The 14,879-nt window shown below is 50.8% G+C and overlaps 1 protein-coding gene across 1 annotated transcript in view; it reads left to right on the top strand.

Moving 5' to 3' along the window:
* Positions 1-14,879, top strand: part of LOC122374920 (discoidin domain-containing receptor tyrosine kinase B-like) — a gene marked incomplete at its 3' end in the record, with an annotated part of 55,587 nt that overhangs the window by 28,057 nt on the left and 12,651 nt on the right. The window contains exons 3-6 of the mRNA XM_043353979.1: positions 4,077-4,182; positions 7,618-7,849; positions 8,346-8,493; positions 10,922-11,098. Of these exons, the coding sequence (XP_043209914.1) occupies positions 4,077-4,182; positions 7,618-7,849; positions 8,346-8,493; positions 10,922-11,098 (663 nt within the window). The remainder of the gene's footprint in view (positions 1-4,076; positions 4,183-7,617; positions 7,850-8,345; positions 8,494-10,921; positions 11,099-14,879) is intronic.

Here is a 14,879-nt window from a genome sequence, read left to right as displayed (position 1 = left end):
CCAGTCGTTTTGACGTCGGGGACTAGCGGTCTCCAATCTCCATTCTGCGTGATATACAACGGACAGCCGGTATGTCCGGGGTCGCTCAGCACTATCTGGTATGACAGCTGTGCCGATATGATTCGCTCTTTGGTCAGAAGAGGAAGCGGCATGTTTGGTTTTCATAAAACGGATTACTTGATTTCAAAATGTTGTATTTCCTCCCCCGATGAAACTATCGCACTTCAGCGTCATCTGTATGGAGGCGGGCACCTATGAGTGTAAATACCTACGTGTGGCTTTGGTATGCACGACTGCGCTCCTCAACGCAGCGAGTCACCTCTGACTTGAGCATGCCTTTGATTCATTTTGCATCCATCGTTCTAGCATTCATTCGTTGTCATCTAGGCGAGTTCCCTGTTTTTACACCGCCCATAATCCGACTGGACCGTATGATGAATTCCCTCTGTCATCTGCCCCAGTGTCCAGCCATCCATCTCCGTCCTCTGTGATCTGCTCGCGGAGGGCAGGCCACGGTCTGCCTGTCCCGTCCGGCGCCCACCGCCGCCGCGCCGCCCTGTCGATGTCTCGTTCCCGATTCCGCGCGCGTGCCTTCCGCTCTCCCTGCCCCGGCGAGTCGCCCTCCCCTCTCCGGTGCTCGCCCTCCCCCTCTCCGGGTGCCAGTGCTCCTTGCGGAGCGGTCTCAATGTCGGGCGACTATTCCTCCAAGGGAGGGGAGGATATGGTCCTGTCAATTGCAGTAGACAGTCTCAAACAGACATACAGACAGCTCGTAATGTCAGCTGTCTTCTCCACTGTCCGCCCACTGATAGCTGTCCTCCCCAGCCAATGCTAATTTCGCTAGATGGGCGTGCCCGTCCGGCTGCTGATCTCGGGTCGTGTCTTGATAGATCAGTAGTGTCAATGACGTCACTGAACAGCACCGACAGAGCTGTATCGAGCTGAACTGTACGTACCTTGGTGAGCATCACCTATAGTTGCTACGGGGTATCACAGAATGAGCTGCTTTTGCAAATTGTCCAGTATACTCTGGCGCTGAAATGATTTGTCTTTAGGCTCGATCCGAACAAATTCTTTTTTATCCTTCTATCTTTAGCACACACGGCTGTGTGCGTTATTTTGCGGGACAGTCTGATATCCCACGCTAAGGCAAGCAGACGGCCGCTGGGCGGGCTTCCTCCATGTGGTTTAGACCAGGAAGCGTGCCATTTAAAAATGAGTCACGCAGTAGCTGTCGACAGACGTGACTGCCCCCGACGGACGGGCACATTCGGCGGCGACGGGCCCAGCGGACGGGCGATCGTCGATGGCGATGTGGCGATGGGCGATAGGCGATAGGCGATGGCAGGCTGACGGACAGGCGCCGATGGTCCGAGCCCCGCGTCGCTGCTGGGTATGCTCGGAGGTCGTTTTTGTGTCTCCAAACGGCGCGACCGGCTGTCGGGGAGGCGCCGTGGGAAGCTTGGACTGCTGATCATGGGGTGCGGTGCGTAATGCCAGGCAAATAAAGCGTGTCGTCGTATGGTAAGACCGCTTCCGTGCCCGACTTTGGTCGCATTTCGCTTCCGCAGTGGGTAATTTGGCAGTTTGGGAGAGTTTCTCACACAACTATGGCGTGGTAGTTACTCTTAAAATGGGGAACGGAAGATAATTAGCAGTGTATTTGATGAGAAAATGATAGGGGTTTGACAGTCAGCAAAATTTTGTGACGTATTTTTTGCGGAATTTCACCTGGTTTCACTGAAAGGTTACCATTTGACCTTATTTGGTGTTCAGTTGTAAGCAAACCCTTTGGTTTCTGTAAATTAAATCAGGTGCTGAAAAAAGCACTGCTTGTTCCTAATTTGAAAATAATTGTGCTTCGTCATTTTTGATATAAAGCGAAACATGTTGCTGACAATTGAATCATTGTTTCATATGTCAATCAAATTAAACTTACAAAATAGCCAGCGTCAATTAGAGACAATGTTATGAAAACGGCGATGTGTGTTTGATTCATTATCTTAAACGGTTGGCGAGTCGGGGACCGGTTTGGGACCGGATTGTCAATGCCAGTGCATTGTCTGCTTCTTGCACTCTGTGCCCTGATAGTATCGACGACGAACTAAATGCCTACTACTTTGTATGTGCGTAGCCTGAGACTGCTGAAAAAACTAGTTCCGGTATGTGACCGTTGCTGCATACTGCATGCCTCGCATACTTCCTAGACAACATAAGATTTAGGCAGCACTGTGTCAGTCGTATCAATATTGTGATTGGTTTCGCGAGAAATATCTGAATACTGTCACAGCGCGGGGCAAGTACCCGTAAATACCGTCTCAATTGTCTCTCGTTACCACTATGGCGTGTCCACAACAGCGTCCGTCCTCCGCCCCCTGGGACCTGTCCCAGTATCGCGGCCGGACCGCGGCGGGGGCGGGGGCGGGGGCGGGGCGGTCCATCGATCTGGAGGTGGTGTCGCACCGACAGGCCGATGATGTAGAGGATATTGGCACCGCCCGTGTGACACGCTGTCGCGTCTGCCGCACGGATAGGTGCGGAGTCCCTGGATGTATGCCAGCCGCTGCCGACGGACTCGGAACGGCGATGGGATATCTCTGCTCGGACGCTTCCGGTTTACTCTTGCTGTGTATTATCGGCCGGTGACGTTCGTAGCGGTCCAGTTACCTGGATGATCCCATGTTAGACTCGACAATGACTTGACTCCGAAGTTCTGTAATGGACTCGTTTCTAACAATTGACCTCTCCTAAATTGACATTCTGGGTAGGTCACATATGAGAGAAAGCCTTATCTTGACTATGGCATCTGCGCCACCAAAAGCCTGTTATTCATTATGCATTGCAAATGCCGTTATTCGTTCATGCTTTTCATTCTGTCGATCGATGTATTTTTTATTTTTGCATTTCTGGAAACGTTGAGAGAATATTCCCTTTCTTTCCGTGCTGTATTACAATGAAATCACAGCTTACCTGACCAATGTTTTTCTTTTCTCTTCTTTTTTCCTTTTCTTTACTTTTTTCTATGATCCATACCTAGACATATTATCCCCCACTCATATCATTGCCTTCACGGTGACGTCACATCTATCAATGACGTCACCGCGTCGCTGTCGACGCGCTGTCGGTGACGACGCGGCCGCTCCATCAATGTTTTACACAGCCAACAGATGGCAGCAGCTGCGGTCCCGTAACGAGCACTGATCGGCTCTCATGATACGCTCGCCGCTCCGGTAGGAAATGGATCATTACTGGCGAGCTGGTCCGTGCCGCTGGCCAGGGGCGCGTCGGGGACACTCGACTGTCCCCAGCGATAGCCTCACCGCGCGGCCCGCCGGACGCTATTGAGCCGGACTGTACGGTGTGAACAGGTGTGAGCGGCGCTGCTCCTGTATTACACCTCATCCGTCATTGCGAGTGGTGTAATCTGGGAGCCCAGGGGGTAATTACCCGAGGATCGGACGGCCGACGGCCTCACTTAGGCCCGGTTAGGTCTGTGGCGGTGATACGGCGTTTGGAGGCCGGCGTTCGCTGTTGGCTGTTTGCTGAATTTATGGCCGCGAGGTGGCGAGTGCCACGCCGCGCGAGTGATTCACATTATTCACTCACTTCTCAGGCCGCGGGCATAAAACGGCGCCAATCTGGCGTAAAGTGGATAATTGTATAACGACCCTGTTTGCATTGTCTCTGAGGGCGTCACGCTGTGCAAGCGAGCACGATAAAAAGGATGGCTATATGAATCCAGCGATTATCTCGAGTTGAGGGCTGTGAGATCGCGTATCCTTATGGCGGGAAACCACTCAATCACGCGGTCAGAGAGTCAATCAGGCGAGGAATTGTGGTATGCCGACTAGTACTGCGGCACCGCCCATGTTTCGTGCTAGATTGAGTAGGCATAGTGGGGCATGACTATTGTAGCTTTTTTGTTTCGAATGGAAGTGGGTTTCATTCTGTAACGATTCATAGGTATCTAAATATACAGAAAGAATCATGCTTAATGTTACCATCATTTTCATGCATACTCTACGTCGTGCGTCCTATGATCTTCATGAAAATGACACTACCCCATTTGTCCGCAGGGGAGTGTGATGCGGCGCTCGGAATGCAATCCGGCGAAATTCCGGACTCGGCCATCACCGTGACGTCATCACACGACCCGGCCCGCGTCGGCGCCAAGCAAGCCCGGTAAGTAGTCCAGCTGTTTGACGTCATAATGACGTCATAACTAACTGACTGACATACCATGAATCTTGACTCCCCGATGCACATGACCCGTCGAAGATATTCAGCAATTTTATTTATATTAGTCTGTCCATAACCATGCGTCTTGCTATATAAATTCAGATACTCGTAACAAAATGCATGTTATAACTAGACGGAAACGTTGCTAACGTCCTGCCACTTAGGATGTCCATGCTACTGCGCTATTTCAGTGGAACTATAATTGAATATATAGTTGTATAAATTAGATTAAATGCTGCATATTCCAATGAATATTACATGCTGTGATGACTGGGCCTGACATTGCTTCAGCAGACATGACAGCCTCCCCGTTTTGGCGCGCTGTTCCTAGCGATGATCTTGATAGCTGCCAACAATATGAATATGCTAAGCTTGTTTATTGCATATTTCCTGAAACGGAAACGGAATAAGATTGTGAGACGCAGCTTCCATTCAATTCTACTTAGGAGCCTTTGCTCTTCATTGCCATATGCCGTATTTTCTTTCAGTGTTTTCGTTTTGCTTGAGTCTCCCTCCGAATCCTAAATGGAGAGTTCTTTTTTCTAAGTGACCCTTCAGACTTCAGAGTCTATCTCTGGCTGGTGGCCGGGTGCATGAATACGTACAGTGTCATGACTCATCATGTCACTTTAGTGAGCCGCTGCACAAGGTGTGGCAGCATGGGCTCAACTTTGCCGAAAAATGTTGTGCGCAACAGGGCGACTCAGGTTCTGACACAGCAGAAGCTACTTCGCGCAGTGCATCACTGTGCCACTCGGCCGAGGCAGCACCAGCTTTGTTATGGCTTTTTGCACTCTTTCACACGGGACATCCAGAATAAAAGAGACATGAGAACGCTGTACCTCAAACCACGTGATTTACCTAACTGATGTGCAGTGTGCACTTGCCAAAGGCAATATCAGTTAATCGTTGCAATGAGCATCCATATCAGAGCGTCCCTGCGCAAACTCTGAGGAAATAGGTGACAAAAATAGGCCAGGGCCAGGGACTATATTGTACTCCCTTCAGTCAAAATCACACGACCGACTTGCGGACTTGAAATGCGGAATTTTGGCGAGCAGAGAGGGCAACGAAGCGGCGAACGAGTTCATGCCAGTCATCATTTCCGTGGGGAGCGCGGAGTTTCTTCCCGTGGGACCGTCAGCTGTGGGATGACGCCGGAGGAACGCGCTGACGTGTCTGACCCATTCCGTCATCGATCCGGCTCTGCAAACGGTCTGCGGCGTTTCGCCAATTGGAGAACAGATTTGCAGATGTTTCAGCAAAGTAGCCGGAGTTTTGTACCGTCGGCTGCATCGGTGCAGTCACCACCTGTGGCCGGCTCACTAATGGGATAAGTTTTGTTTATGAAACCACGGTAATAATGCGAAATTTGAAGTAAGGCTCTTGCTCATGTGATCCAAGTTGCGTTATTGGTTAAATTTACGGTGCTAGAATACCATTTAGGTTTACTTGATTTATATATTTAGGGGAATGAAGTCATTCACAAATTATAAATGACGGTGAAGGTTCGCGTCCAGCATCCTTAACACAAGGCCATAGCAACAGCGCCACCCAGCACACGGACACGAGCCAGACGGGTATACGGTTTGCACTGATTGGCTGTCTTCCGTGACCACCACTGCGCTGACAGGGAGCTGAGCTCAGCGCATTCGTCGTCTATGGATACAGCCCACGGCCGGCGGGCTGGCAGACCGATGAGTCAGTGTTTATCGCTGGAACACGGCCATGGACTGGCTGTCACTCACACCACCTCAGTGCGATTGGTTCCGCGACCTGTCACAGATCCAAACCCTATATGGAGGTGTTGATGATGGAATGACATCACGAAATATTGTGTTACATGGTACACAAATGAACCGTTGAATATATGTTTAATTTCAAATTTGTACATTTGACACTTCTAAACATTGCTATAACAATAACTAATTATTATATTTTCATTTCGCGGTGTCATGATTAATATGATCACGTACAATGATTGGTAGTCCTGCCGTCATCGACATTTCCGTATTGTGTTCCAGCATTATTTGCACTAGGTGCTCGGTGTCCTAAGCAGGCCGCTCGAATTTCACCTCGCCATAAGTCCCCGCTAGGGCCGGTCTGACGGGTCTCCTTTCCGGCCGTTCCGGTAAGGGCGACTGAGGAGCGTTATCGACCCTGGCGTCGTCTGTCGATCCACCCACGGCCGAAACCGGACTGCCTGGCGCCTAGCGTGCTCACTCAGCAGACGCGTAAAAATGGACGGCGATTCGTCACGAAAAATCGCGGCTTTTGATAGTTTTTCTTCGCCACCGCTCGCGCGGATTCCCTGACAGTGAAAGCGGGCGATTTGAACGCAGCATGACGTGAGTGCTGCTGATACAATCAGAGTTTTCTTTTGGTTTAGAGCCCAGCTGCACCATCCTTGGCGAGGTCTCCGCGAGCGATCGAGGCAGCGTTTTTGTGCCCTGCAACACCCTCGATTTGGCCACCAAAAACGATCATTTGGGCACCTGGATGGGTGGATAGCCTGCGCGCTGATGCAGTTTCTTTTCGGGCATGGCCTTCAGCTGAGCGGCCTCCTGAGGTCAGTCGACCTTTTGGGATTTCATACACGATAGACCGGTTCTGGCTGGTGATATAAAAGCTGCGATTTCAGCTGGCGATCCAGACGCCATGGAGGCTCGAAGCGAACCCCAGCTTTGTTGAGCGACTGGCTGAGAGGAAATGAAGTTTCGCGCTCTTTTGTGACGCACCCTCCCTCTTCCACTCGGTTATTGGATCGGACAAAGGAAAACAGCGAGGAAATTGCCATAAATGGATAATAGCGAGCGCCACGAAAGCCACCCGATCTTCGACAGTCTGTTATGAAAGTCGATACTTGCAACAAGAGCGAAGCGATATTTCATTGGATAGCTCATGCGCCTTGCAGGGCGGAAAAGTCTGCTATGATTAATTAAACTGTATTTTGGTAGAAGGTGACAAGCTGCCAGGAAGCCTTCGTCGCTTTCAAACAGTCATCTGCTGAATAATGACTGCTCTGCAAATGAAATGCCACTCAAGTTCCGTTTTATGATGCCATTAGGAACCTGAATGTGTCGTATGCCCAGCGGTCAACGCATCATTATGCCTGGGTGTGATGCCAAGGAAAACACACATTGCCTAGTGCTGCAACTGGCTCTTACTCGTATGCGGGTATGCTCCATGCTGAGCTCATCGAGCCAAAATATCGTATACCGACCAATGACCATAACCAATGCCTGATCATGTCCTGAGCAAGCTTTATACCTGGACCGGGGCTTTTCAAAGTGTCCCGCTGTTCTGGCCTCGGGTTTTGCATAATTGACTTAACCCTAAACTGAGCCTAACTCTGACCCGACCTGACCCCGTTCTCAGACTGAACGTGGAGCTGGACGGCGGCGCGTGGTGTCCGGAGCGACACATCACCAAGGGCACCCGCGAGTACCTGGAGGTGAACCTCGCCTGGCCGCGGGTCATCAGCGCCGTCAGCCTGCAGGGTCGCTTCGGCAACGGCCAAGGCAGAGAATTTGCCGACCAGTTCACGCTCGAGTACTGGCGGCCCGGCCTGACCGCCTGGAAGCCGTACAAGGCCTGGAATGGTTCACAGGTTAGTCAGTTAGGGCTGTGGGTGGGACATGCATGGGATGTGGACTGGAGTGGTAATTAAAGCTCCATATTCTGGTACTCCTTGGAGAATGGGAAACGTTAGTCAATTCGTAGAATGTGTTTGTTCTAAATGATGAAAAGGCGAGTGAGTGCAGAATAACTAGGATGGAAATTGAACGTCAAAGATCACCTGGCACGCAAGCTATGTATACGCTATTGACATGATTCGAAGTAAGGAATGAAATGACTGCCCGCTGGTAGCCCAAGTAACAGATTGACACGATCTTTTGATCACTCTGCGACCTTCACTGCCTAATTGCTGCTCTCATTTTCCGATGTCGAGGCATACATGCGATAATGTGACATGACATATCTTTAGCAGTGATCAATGTACCATCGTTTCACGGTGAACCTGTTATCTGCCGCTCATTAAACGGATCATTAGCCACGCCCTGTGTGTTTACTGTCTCCCCCTGATGACGTCATATCGTGTACAGGTGCTGGCCGGCAATGAGAACAACTACCTGGCCGTGAAGAGGCACCTGGTGCCGCCGATTTTCGCCACCAAAGTGCGTGTGCTGCCCTACAGTATCTACGCGCGCACCGTCTGCATTCGGGCAGAGATCCACGGCTGCAACAAAACAGGTAAGGGGGCCGTGCTAGCGTATCGATAGTTTTTTACTTTTGATTCTGAAATCCGTCTTGTTTAGCTGTATTCATAGTTGGTGTATATGCCTAGCATTATTTGAGTACGATGATTTTGATAAAAAAAAGAAAATGGCTGGTGCGTTGGCGTTCTATTCTGGTGCCAGTGGGGGAAGGGGGAGGGGTTGGTCGTATCAGCTGTTGTTCCAGCTGTCTGAAAAGGAGCCCTCAGCTGCAGTGACGGCAGCAGAGGTCGGCGGCTGGACCATTTGACTCGGCTCTGTCCGGCCCGGCCTCGGAGATTTATTGTGGTGGTAAATTAGCTCAGATGGCTTAACCAGATGATTGCTGGTGAACCGGCTCGTCTGTGTACGATGAACCGGTGTCGGCATGACGGCAGACAAAAAAGACCTTGCTGATGAATGCATCGCGCATTGTAATGCGGTTAGACCGTGTGCTTTACAAAATGTCACTAATTTGTTCAATGAGACTGATGTTTGTAATAGTTCGTAACGAAGTGTAAGGGTAGTTTTTTTTTGTCTAAAGCTGCTGCTCGACAATTGGCTCATCATTTACAATACATCTAGTTGCGCATGGACTACACTCAACTGTTGAGCAATTCATGTAGTTATACCCAAAGGCAAAAACATTCCAATCCATTATAGCATCGCTGCTGCTGTCTGACACGAGAGGCGTATTGTTTTTGTGCTCTGCTCGCTGCGGGGTACCGCCTCTCACCGGCGCGTGACACACGGCGTGACACACTGACACCGGACACAGCCCGTGACACGAGGCCATGTCAGGTGACAATGACCGATCGAGGGAGCGGCATGACCCGTGTTCCCGCCTCTCACTGGGGTTCCTGGCTAGAACGGTGAGGCCTGTGGTCCCCAGAACTATCGGAATCTTCTCTTTGTAAAAGGATTGGTGCAGGTCCATTGTTAGAACCAGCTGCAGCATTGCCACTTGTTGTTCTATACGCGCTAATGCAAAGATGTCCATTGGCCTGACGAGGCATAGAGTGATGTCGTGGTTATGCCTGTTTGGTTAGATGTATCAAATTATTATACCAAAAGTAAACTGTACCAGCAAAAAGCTCGACCCTATGGTGCTATTGTGTTTTAGCGGATGCCTCATGCAACTTCATTATCGGGCATTGGCTTTCAAGTGAACGACCACCCCTATATGCTGCTCACCCGGACACATTGAAACATAAGCCGTGCACGAAAATCACTGGTATACGTTTGTGAACAATGTAATTGTTTGCTTTTAATTCAGGCAGCCCTCCGCTGGCTTAGGCTACACTTTTCAGGTCGTGATATGAGATCAACAACAATGCCAAGTCCTGTGTGCCAGCATGCACCCCGCAAACAATGCGACAATGCTCGCATAGACCCAATTAACGAAGGCGACCAGCCTCTTGCACCGGTTGTTCCTGCACTTTGACAATGCAAGTCGTGTTTTATTACCCACTCGAGCATACATAATTGAACTTTGTGCCGTATATTTGCCGGACAAAGTATAAGTGATCTGACAAAGACCTTCATTTTCGTGAGTGGCGTCATGCAATTTCTGGATCGTTATTCAAATCAAACTATCGTTAATGTCCTTTTCGTGCAACACTGGCGTGTCCTTGTTCAAGACCAGACTGGGTGAATGTCGACACTCCCCAGTTATCTTGAGGCTAATGTCATGTCCATGTCCATTTCCATGAGCCTTACGTAGACGCTGGATTATGTAATAAGTGTTATTTGGATGGGCTGAATGGTCCGAGCCATGCCATTTGTTCGGCTGATCGGGCATAAAATGCGCTCTAGTCCCATCACATGGCCATTTAGTGGAACTTTTGCTAATATCACCCGGCTCAGAGGACTCTTTGGTGATACCATGTCATCACATGACGGCACTGTAATTGCAACTGTGTATTGTAAACATAATTATCAGGTGAGATGAACTTGATCTGCGGTATTGATTAAGTTCTAACAACATCGGTAGGCAACTCGTGCATTAGCATTGTCATTGAATACGGAAAATACCGAATAGGGATACTAGCTGACAGCCAACCAAATCGTTGTTTCAAGCAGAGGAATATGATATGAAGAACGTTGGACGTCTTTCGGTGATGGTAAACACAATTTCCACCCAACTTGCCGAAAAATAGCATCGTATAACGGTGTTGGGATTTAAATAAGCATAACTCCCGATGTTGATGTTACATGCATCTAATGTAACCATAGACGGAAATGTTTTGGTATTCCAGTTTGTTTATCTTGATATTTCTCAATTGCGGATGAACTCGTGACCAAGTAGTTATAAAAAATGGTGACCGTGTTGCGGTGCTGTTATACATTTGCCGACGTCCGTACCAGCACCTCCGCGTCCCTGAGCCGTCACCGTGTGGCTGACGGTGTGTCCTCTCTCTCCCCAGACGGCCTGGTGTCGTACTCGGCACCGCAGGGTCAGAGCCGTTGGCCCGGCGTCGAGCTGAAGGACCAGACGTACGACGGACTGCACAGCCAGGGTCAGCTGTACGGCGGTACCGGACAGCTCAACGACGGGACCTACGGCACCGACAACTTCCGACAGAACCTGGGACACGGCAGGGGTGAGTAACACTGTCAGATCATAGGAGGCAGAGGGACGCGGTGCGTTTGGCTGCATGCACATAATTGAGTCCAGCAAGAGCACTCGAGGTGGTCGAGCGGCTCCGAGACTGCCCAGAGAGGGTGAAAAAGTGGGTTGCCGCCAGACTAGGTCACGTGAGACCTTGCTCGGAGAACGTGGTTTTCAGATGGCAAACATCTCTGCAACCTGTCTGCTCAGAGATGTCCCACGATTTACCACCCACGGCGCCATTCAACGCGGAAGCTTGCATAATCTGCCTAGGCTGTCCGTTAAGCTGGTAAAATCTCCTTTTATCCCTCGCAGAAATCCTGTCAGCATTTCCCGGCTCGTGCGCAAACACGTCAGTGTTCCCCCGGATTCTCTGCGTCCCCGGGCTTGCAGCTCGCCAGCCGTAATTGTTTACGCCTCACCGATCCAACCAAGGCCAATGGTGTGCGAGTGAACGCTGTCGACGACGAAAACAAACATGACACTACAGCGACGTCGTGTTTGTAAACATTTATCACGACCCGTTTTTACCAAATTATTTATCGACGGTGTGTATACGCTTTCGCAAAATCAGCACAACTATGGCTAACTGTACGGCTTGCTGGACTATTCTTACTGTGTGTGCGTACCGGACACCATAAACGAGTCATAAAGAACATAGTTCCATTTTCGGTACGGCACTATTCCATGCATTGTTATTCCATGCGAATGCGATGACGGATATCGGTCAAGTCACTCGCACTATCCCATCAGCTACTTTCCACATGCATAATATATACAAATGGCCCCTTGCGGCCATTGTTATGCGGGACTATTACAGTGTTAGGGCCTTTCCCTACGGTATGCACGCCGCCCCTCCACTTTTGAGGCCGGCCTAATAATTTCATATACTCCCATGCCCCATATGTGTCATGCCATGTCATTGGCGCACAAGTGCCCAGCGGTGGGCTATCGACCGTGACAGCTCCATCGTACGTTTGCTGGCGGGCCTGACAGTGGGCACTGCGGTAAATCCTCCCACCTGGTTGCTTTTCCTCGCTGCCTCTGACACAGACGCAGGACGCTGCAGTAAAGCAGCCCAACACACACCGTGTCGTTTTGGCCGAGGGCTGTTCGGCGCGACGGTAAACGTGTACGGTATAGTGTCGGTCTGTCCAGTCGGGATTTTTGCGACCCGGGGGCGATGCACAATTGCACAGCGATGGGTGGCTGCCGGGTCGTTATTGCGGGGGAGGGGGTGTCGAGGAGGGTGGAGGGTGTCGAGGAGCGGCCTCTGTATGCCCGAGGAGGCGCCGCGGCACTCGCGCCTCGCGGTGTCTGCGTAATCGAGTGCGTCGCTCTGATTGGATGCCGGCCCCGATACGCCTCGGACGATATTGGCACCGACGACACAATCAGCTGACCGGGGAGGCGGTGACCCCCCCTCCCCCCCCCCACACACACACCCGTGCACCCCCGCGGCAAACGCCCCAGACCGCGGACAATTATGACTGATGGCCAATTACGGATGGATGACAGAGGCGTTTGTCCGACCTGAAGGAATGGGGACAGCCGTCGTACACTGGCCGCAAATAGAGGAGACTGTGGACAGTCTGCATGTGACTGGCGTCGTTAAGTGTGATGTTGTGTGGTCCAACTTTGAAACAGGAATTATTCAGCAATATCTTATGTCGCTTGGTTTATAACTGTATGATATTCTGTGATTTCCTTGTTATTTTGGGTAAGTAGCAAGTTCGGGAGCTCTTTCAACTCCTTACGGAAATAATCCTATTGCCTTGTCTACTTAACCTCTCTGTACAACTTCTCCAGATATCCGCTTAGATATTCACCGAAAGCGCAGGCGTATTTGCAACCGAAAGCAAATCTCTCTCGTAACTCTTGGCTGATTCCCCTTTTTAACCTTCTCGCCGTTACCGCAGAATGCGGGGGCTTATACCGATGAGCACCGCGAGACGGTCGTGCCCAACAGGACCTGCGACGCTAGCGCTCAAACGCTGGTGACCCCCCCCCCCCGCCCCTGCCGTGTTCCCGTTCCGCCTGGACACGCCCCCGCCCAGGGCACGTGACACAAGCTCGACTTTGAGTGTCGGAGCCAGACAGGAAACAAGCGGCTGCAGCGAGCCTTGGCTCAGCCTCCAGGGGTGATGGTTTATGGACGAGAGCGCGGGGCGTAGGGCGGTGATGACCAAAGTTGGAGACACAAGCTGCGAATATTTTGTGAGGAAAGGTGATAAATGGGCTTGGTAAAACAACTGTGACCTGATGTTTCTTTAATAGTTTTTTTCAGTACTGAATCTTTATTGGAGCCTGCAATGCGTGAAAAGCCACTTCTGAAAAGCCAGCACTTATCAGTCCCTTTCCGTTCTAATATACTTTCTATCCCATTATACCGCTGGCCGACAGTCGCAGGAGGAATTTCAGTAAGACGTTCCACCTTGCGAAGAAATGACTCTCAGCAGACCGTTCATTCTGGATACAGGCCCGTGCACAGTAGAGTACCGCTTAATTGGTATACCTAACGCGTACCAGCGGAGCTAGCACACTATCGTTCTTGAATCGACGTGCTAAATCGGTCTATCGCCATCCGCATCGAGACCGGCTGCGATATAGCACCGGCCGTCACCATCACCAACGCTTACCTGCGCCGGAGCGCCAGCCAGCTGCATGTTTATCGCCTCGCCAGCTAATTTACACAGAGCTGTTTGTAACGGTTCCGGCGAACGTCACAAGCAGAAGGATTTAATTTCAATTTGCGTCGGAAAGGCTCCTAGAGGAAATGGCCATTCAGCATATCACATCGCTCGGCAGTGCCAGAGCTCTGGAGCATTTTGCATTTCAGAGAAATGGTTCGGACAAACAGTGCAGAAAACTGCCAGGCCGCGCCTCGGTGTCCGGTGCCGGTCCAGTCAGCGTTTTCTGGGAAATGTCCACTGGCCCAGAGGACATCTTCCGGCATTATTCCCGTCTTCTGAATGTCGTCTCATAGTGAACCACCCCTTTTAGACAATTTTGGCTTTTCCGTTCCGTTCCTGTTTCCCGTTCGCTAACAAGAAGGTATTTTACTTCAGTATCATTCCATTTCATATGATGTACTACTAAATTATGTTTTACTTAATGTAAGATTCATTCCAACCATTACTTCCACAAAGTGCTGGTAAGTACAACACAATGACAACCCAATCTCATCAACTGCTGTTACACGTCTTCTTTGCATGTTGCATACTCGTAGTTAGCGACCTCACTCGTTTAGCATACCTCAAAATATCTTTCCTTACAATTTAAATAATCTCATGTCCGTCAACAAACTTTTTTCATGTTTGAGCGTCGTGCACCCTCCGCTGTTCTTATCTTATCTAAGATCAATATTCACTCGGCTGCTTTCCCGAGCCAGTCTCGTCTCTCCCATCTCTCTCCTGTGAGGCAGACTCAGTGTCCGGGGGGGGGGGGGGGCAGCTGCTCCCCTGGCCCTCCATCCCAACTCCAGGGCGCCGCTCACCCCCGCTGCAAACGGCACAAAGGCAGACTGTCGACGCCGCGCCAGATAAGCCGCCTTTGACGAGCGGCGCGCCGTTTTTGCGCCGTCCAGAGCGCCTGCCGAGCTGTCATACCGTTTACCAGCGCTCCAGCGGTGATGGCCAGATTGGGCTCGCTATTTTGAATTAATTACTTTGATCGGCTATGCGAGCACGGCTGCGTTCGGCTGGCGGATAATAGGATCCGCCGGTGACGTGGACAGCTGCCGGGGACAGCTGGGTCCAAGACGACGACGCGCG

Source organism: Amphibalanus amphitrite, unplaced genomic scaffold, assembly GCF_019059575.1.
Source record: "Amphibalanus amphitrite isolate SeventyFive unplaced genomic scaffold, NRLGWU_Aamphi_draft 001738F_arrow, whole genome shotgun sequence".
NCBI lineage: Eukaryota > Metazoa > Arthropoda > Thecostraca > Balanomorpha > Balanidae > Amphibalanus > Amphibalanus amphitrite.
Note: the sequence above shows the minus strand (reverse complement) of the source record. Positions and strands in the feature narration are given on the sequence as shown.